Source organism: Carassius carassius, chromosome 4 (assembly GCF_963082965.1).
Source record: "Carassius carassius chromosome 4, fCarCar2.1, whole genome shotgun sequence".
NCBI classification, from domain to species: domain Eukaryota; kingdom Metazoa; phylum Chordata; class Actinopteri; order Cypriniformes; family Cyprinidae; genus Carassius; species Carassius carassius.
This window is the reverse complement of record NC_081758.1, coordinates 20,112,142-20,118,410: the sequence shown is the minus strand read 5'-3', so window position 1 is coordinate 20,118,410 and position 6,269 is coordinate 20,112,142. Positions and strand designations below refer to the sequence as shown.

The 6,269-nt window shown below is 40.1% G+C and overlaps 1 protein-coding gene across 1 annotated transcript; it reads left to right on the top strand.

Annotated features, from left to right (window-relative positions):
* Positions 1 to 2,914: 2,914 nt before the first annotated feature.
* LOC132139369 (doublesex- and mab-3-related transcription factor 3a) lies at positions 2,915 to 5,931 on the top strand. The gene is made up of 2 exons (XM_059547750.1): positions 2,915 to 3,440; positions 4,622 to 5,931. Exons 1-2 carry the CDS (start codon positions 3,059 to 3,061, stop codon positions 5,578 to 5,580), a joined length of 1,341 nt encoding a protein of 446 aa, XP_059403733.1. The 5' UTR covers positions 2,915 to 3,058; the 3' UTR covers positions 5,581 to 5,931.
* The last annotated feature ends 338 nt before the right edge of the window (positions 5,932 to 6,269 follow it).

The window sequence follows — 6,269 nt, the reverse complement described above, 5'->3', positions numbered from 1 at the left end:
TTTTTAGCTGTTTCAGCTGTTCGAACTTTCATTCCGATGGCACCCATTCACTCCATAGGATCCATTGTTGAGCAAGTGATGTAATGTTACATTTCTCCAAATCATTTCCAATAGAGAAGCAAATCTTGGATGGCCTGAGGGTGAGTATATTTTCAGCAAATAATATTTTTTGGTATTCTGCTCCTGTTATATGACCCATTTATTTTATGTCCAACTTATGTCAACAACGTGATCAAGCACCTGTGAATGTAACGGCATGAACATGAAACCCTTTTTCCCAGGCACAAAAAGGTGTAAATGAATACAGTAACTGTGCAAATAATCCGTAAAAAAAAAAAGTCTGATTGATTGGGTATGAAGCTGTCAGTCTGTTACTGTCAATGTCTTGATTGTTTTTCTAACTTAAGAGTTGTAGTTGCATGCAGTTGTACAATTTAAGTCCCATTAGGGACTATGTTGTCTGCTTTTGTTCATGTTGAGATGGAGAGGGTGTGGCGGGGAGGTGTGGGTCCTGTCAGAGTCTCAGTGATTTGGGTGCCCTTGGAGGCTCTGTGTGTTCAGAGAGAATAACCAGACATTTCACTGGACAGATGTCCCGTCATTACTCACAACATTGAAACTATTGGTTGCCTGTCAGAGAGCCGCGATTAAAGAGCAGCCGATTGGGCTCTCGATGGACAGCTCACAGACTCAACATTGAGTCTATATAATTACCTCTATAAACCTCAATCAAACCTGACAAAAATAGCAATCAAATTAAATACAAAAGAATAGCTGAGTTAAATGCAGAAATCAAAATCTATACAAATATTGTTACTGGCTATAATGGTTTAATTGATGCCACATACTCAGTTTATAGACTCTTGGATCTTAGACCTGGGACATTTACTGGCTTTATTCTGTCCTTCAGCTGAGTATGAAACCGCTTTGGGGCTCTTATAGATAAACCTCAGTCTAGTTCTGCTAATAGTGGTTAACTAAACCCACAGAATATTTCCATACTAATCATCACCTTTCACTATTTATTTACTTCTTTTATTTTGAATAGTGGCATTATAGCCCTACTTGAGACTTTATTTCTGTCAGGAGTATTGTTTCTCTCTGTCCAAACATCAAACTTACCTTCTCTCTATTCTATCCCATGTCTGTCAGATATTTTTTACAGTATTTTCACAGTGCACTTCACCTTGTCCTCTCAGCAGTACTTAATAAAACAATCTTCCATTTAATGGATTTAATCAGTAAAAATGTCAGAAAGAAAGACAGTTTTAGCTTGTATAGATAAATCTTTTGGATTCATGTTAGTGCATGTTCACCTCTATTCTCTATTTACATCAATCATATTCAACATCAAAACTTGTATTTTACATAAAATATTTTTAAATAAAAAAAATTATTTATTTTTGGAGATAAAGTGTAAAGAATTTATTTATTTTAAATGTATTCAGTTTCTGCAGTGTTGGTGAGACACAGAAATAATTGTATTAGCATTTGTGTTGTCCTCTCTCTCTCCCCTTGCTGTGAATTCCCCTCGCCATACACAGACTGCATGCGGCATTACCGTCACCTTGAAATTTCATCTGCTATTTTCCAATTAAAGGCTTAATAGCCCTGGAAACCGAGTTCATGTGGTGAAGTTTACTCTGGCCCCCAGTTCGCAAAGTTGTGCTGCCGGGATCCCATTACGTGCTTGAATAAACCCATTTAGGAACAGAAACGGGACTCGATGGTGCCCGGTGTTGAGTTTCACTGGACTTTAAAAGCGATGGGCATCATTTTAAGAAAGGTGTGCTGCTATTTACACCCTACATCGCTCGTCAAAGTGCATTTAAAGTCTACGAGTGTTTACTGTGTGCACAAAACAAATAGACTTGTTTAATGTAGATGACATTGCCCAATATTTTTTTTCCTCTGATCCTTCCAAAATTAATTTGGTACACGTCCAAATCATTTCTCTCAATTAACTCTTGCTGCATGGAGGACTATTCAACATTTTTCATGGGAATAAGTCAAAAGCTCATTCAGATGCAAACCACCATATTATTGTCGCCTGTTTAATTCGAATTCACAGCGTGCGGTTAAACTAAATGCCAAAGTGGTTGCAGGATTTTCATGAAAAGCTCACAGCAGTTATGTCAATTCTTCTCCACATTCCCAGGTAATTCTTGAAATGACTGCACTCCTAAGAGCCTCATATGAGGTAGAAAAATTGCTGTGGGTCCGATCTCAAACAACCAGTGGAAATTAGAGATTGCGTTTGTTTATTTTATCATAGCTATTCTCTAGATATTTTTCTGCAGTCTAAATAGCTACTGTTAAAACCTACAGTGTATCCTGAATTAAATTAGTTGTTTAAAATATTGCGAATTAGGCCTAATCAATTACTTTCATTGGGGCCGACGTTTTAAGATTAATTTGTAAGTCATTTTCGATATTGCTGGCTTTACGACGCCACACATTTATACAAAAATACATTGTTTGTGATGTATTCTACTTGTTTTGTGTGCTTGGTAATGTGTAATAAAATAACAAATTACAATAGCTTCCGTTGTTGATGTACCATCTTGTACAGTTAGAGCTCGGTTATAAACTTACCGAAATTATCTGACTAATAACTTTTGTGGTTAATTAAAAACGTTTGAAAACAGATCTTTGGACAATAAAAACGTTTCAAAACCCTTGAGCTTTTTATGTTGACTTCCTTAGGAGGGCTTCAAGCTTTCACAGATTAGACATGGGGCTAATTAGATATTTTTTTAAATGTCAAGTGGCAAGATACTGGCAATTTTAATTGTAAGAAGGAAAAAGCGAGACTTCCTCTCTCCATCCAGTGTCAGGGGAATGTAAATTGCTCGTGACCGTGAAGTGAGAACAAAAGTTACTCGTTAGTGCGTGTCAGATCGCCTGATGCACTTGTTTATTGAGAGGCGAAAGGTGGATCCTCGACTTAAAGAGTCAACACCTCTCATCACGAGTGTAGCGAGCAGCAAAGGCACTGTTCCTCTACACCTTATCTGATGCACTTGCGCCTCTGGCACCCCTGGAAACCACTTGAGAAATGAATGGCTACGGATCGCCCTACCTCTACATGGGGGGCCCGGTGTCCCAGCCGAGAGCGCCCCTCCAGAGGACCCCCAAGTGTGCGCGCTGCAGGAACCACGGGGTGCTCTCCTGGCTGAAAGGGCATAAGCGTTACTGCCGGTTTAAAGACTGCACTTGCGAGAAATGTATTCTGATAATCGAGCGACAGCGGGTCATGGCGGCTCAGGTGGCGCTCAGGCGGCAGCAGGCGAACGAGAGTTTGGAGAGTTTGATCCCCGAGTCTCTGAGAGCGCTGCCGGGCATCACGATGGGGAGCGGGGAGCAGAGTGCGACCCCACGATCAAGCGACATAGACCTGGGCTGGAGCTCAGACACAGTGAGCCCTAAACCACCGCAAGGTAATCGCTTATTTTGAAACCGTTTACTCTTTAAAACGTTTAGCGTTTTAGGAACACTGAAGACAACGCATTTAACGTCTTGCATTTAGAAACATTCTTTCAAAGTGATAATATTTCGTTCTTCTTTATTATAGCCTAATTATCCTATTATTTTTATTGTTGTTTCAAAATGTAGGCTATTATAAAACTAAAACAAATAAAACTTTTAAACTGGAGTTTAAAACCACAGTATACTCTTGAAATAACTTACGTTCACAATTATATAATAGCCTAGAAATATCTTTGCAGTAGTTTTAGAAACAATCTTGTTGTGATGATGCAGAATGGCTGGAAGTAGCCTATAGCCTGTTTTCTTAAACCGGCAAAAATTAACTTAATAAAAACTGTTATTATTAATTTAGTTATAATTAAAAATACCATTAATTCTTTGTTATTGAAATTTTAACCAATACAAACACGTTTATTACAACAACATTTTTATTCAGCCTTTGCGTTAGATTCGCTAGATTAAAATATCTACATCCCAATCCTAAAGGTTCTGCTAAAATATTTAGTCCGAAAAATTGAAATATTTAAGACAATCCGACATGAAGCTGAACGAAACTACCACCATCCGTGATCAAACTCGAATAGTCTGAAACTGAAAGATTATAGTAAAGGTTGTTCTGTGATCGACATCACAGGTAATAGTGTAGGCCCTGTCGGTCATTTCAGGGGAAGGTCAAGCTGAAATGCAAAGGAATGTGAGATGTTTCTAAAGTAATCAGTTTGCAGAACTGTAGTGAAGTGGAATCGACCAGGTATTTTTCAGTCCCATGCACCGCGTCAGCGTTTTTATGTGAACAGCTAATAAAGTCGCGCATTATAAATCACAGGAGTGCTGACAGATCATGAGCCTGGATGTTGCACTTCTAGTCTGCAGAATCAGACAATACTTTGAGTCAGAATTTTAGCTGGAAGCTATTTTTAAGAAATGTCAGGCTTTAAAAGATTAAAACGCTTGGCTTTAAAAGATTAAAACGCTTGTTAACATTTAGTTAAACTGAGAGTTTTATAATTATTTAGACTTTATAAAATTGTAATATTGCTGCAGCATCACTGTATTACAGTCTTTCATTATACAGTACAGTATCTTCATGAGGTCTATATTGAGGTGTGTGTGTGTGTGTGTGTGTTTTCAGACCTAAACGAGGAGCTGTCTGGTGGAGAGAACGGAGGCAGTTCCAGTGACAGAGAACCAGAACCAGCCAGCTCCCCTGAGGAGTCCAAACCTAACCTGTGTTGCACCCCTGACACCTCAGACTCAACTTCCCAGGTTGAGGAGTCCCGTATTGGCCTGTCTAAATCCTGCACCGACCCAGAACCCAAAGCTGACAACCCCAAATACTCCCCTGAGCCCAACATCCTCATCGAAGGCCTCTCAGGCTCTGTATCTCTCCCTTTCAGCCTCAGGGCCAACCGACCTCCACTGGAGGTCCTGAAGAAGATCTTCCCAGCCCACAAACCAGCAGTCCTGGAGCTCATCCTTAAAGGCTGCGGTGGGGACCTGGTTGGAGCCATCGAGATCCTGCTCTCCAGCCGTTCTACGATGAAACCAGAAAAGGTCCTGTCAGAGAACTCAGATGCCCTAGTTCTCCCCTCAAACGGCCACCTCTTTGAGCACCCGCTGAGCTCATACCCAGTCTCGTCTTCCAAGTGGTCGGTCGGTTCGGCCTTCCGTGTTCCAGATTCCCTGCGCTTCTCCGCAGAGCCTTCTGCTGGAGTTATACCAGGCCCTCTTAGCATGCCGCTCCAGCACGGCTTCCCACAGCCGCCTCGATACCCCCTCATGCTGAGAAATTCATTGAGCCGTGGCCAAGCTGGGCCCTTCATGCACAACGATGTGACTCTGTGGAATACCATGACATTACAGCAGCAGTATCAGCTGCGCTCACAGTACATCCCTCCGTTCTCAGGCCCCTCAGCTGGAGTGATCCGCAGCTCACCGCTCCTCACCAGCAGGCCCACCGAGGAACATCGAATCAGCATCCAGGAGGAAAGCTGTCCTGTCATTGCCAAACAGAGCATGTACACTGCAGACGAGGAGTATGATGAAAGATCTGACTCCTCAGACTCCAGGATCTTGAACACTTCTTCCTAACTCCTAAGTGGTTTCAATAGATGGAGGGAAAAAAGCACTGAAATATGTTTCAAATGGCTTCTTGAAATGATACAAAAGAGACACTGCTCATCTAAGAGCGCATTGAAAAGATACACAGTGCATTACTTGAGGTATTGTATTTCTACCAAATTTGAGGTTGTTGTGCCAACTTAATCATGTGTGGAATAACATTAGCTTTCATTTTGGGGGGGAAATCAAGGTAGACTTAATATATTTGAGTGATCTCTATTTCCACTTTGCATGAAATGTACCGTTGATAACAGTTTAATGTAGAAATATTCCAGCAGTCCTGCATGTAAAAGTATGGCAAATAAACCTTCTCTGTACTGTTACTGTCACTGTGTTTGACTCAGTCAAATACTTACATGTATTAGATATCTGCAAAACAAAAACAAAACTCTTAAAAATGAAAAAGTAGAAAGAATAAAAAACTTTTTTTTTAAATCTTAAAATCTAGAATATATATATATTTTTTTTTCAAAAATTCAGTAGCAACTCCTTAGAATAGTAAATCTAAAGCTTAAAAGGATACCTTGTATTCTTGCATTTAATCCCACACCAATTCAGTACTCTGCCTTCTGCAAAGAACATTAAAGCAGTAAGTACAGCTGTAAGGCTGGCCATATCTTTATATATATATACATATATTTAAATATATATATACATAT

Coding starts and splice junctions, on each gene's coding strand:
- LOC132139369 (XM_059547750.1), top strand. CDS start 3,059: ATGAATGGCTACGGATCGCCCTACCTCTACATGGGGGGCCCGGTGTCC. Junction 3,441..4,621: donor GAGCCCTAAACCACCGCAAG/GTAATCGCTTAT, acceptor GTGTGTTTTCAG/ACCTAAACGAGGAGCTGTCT.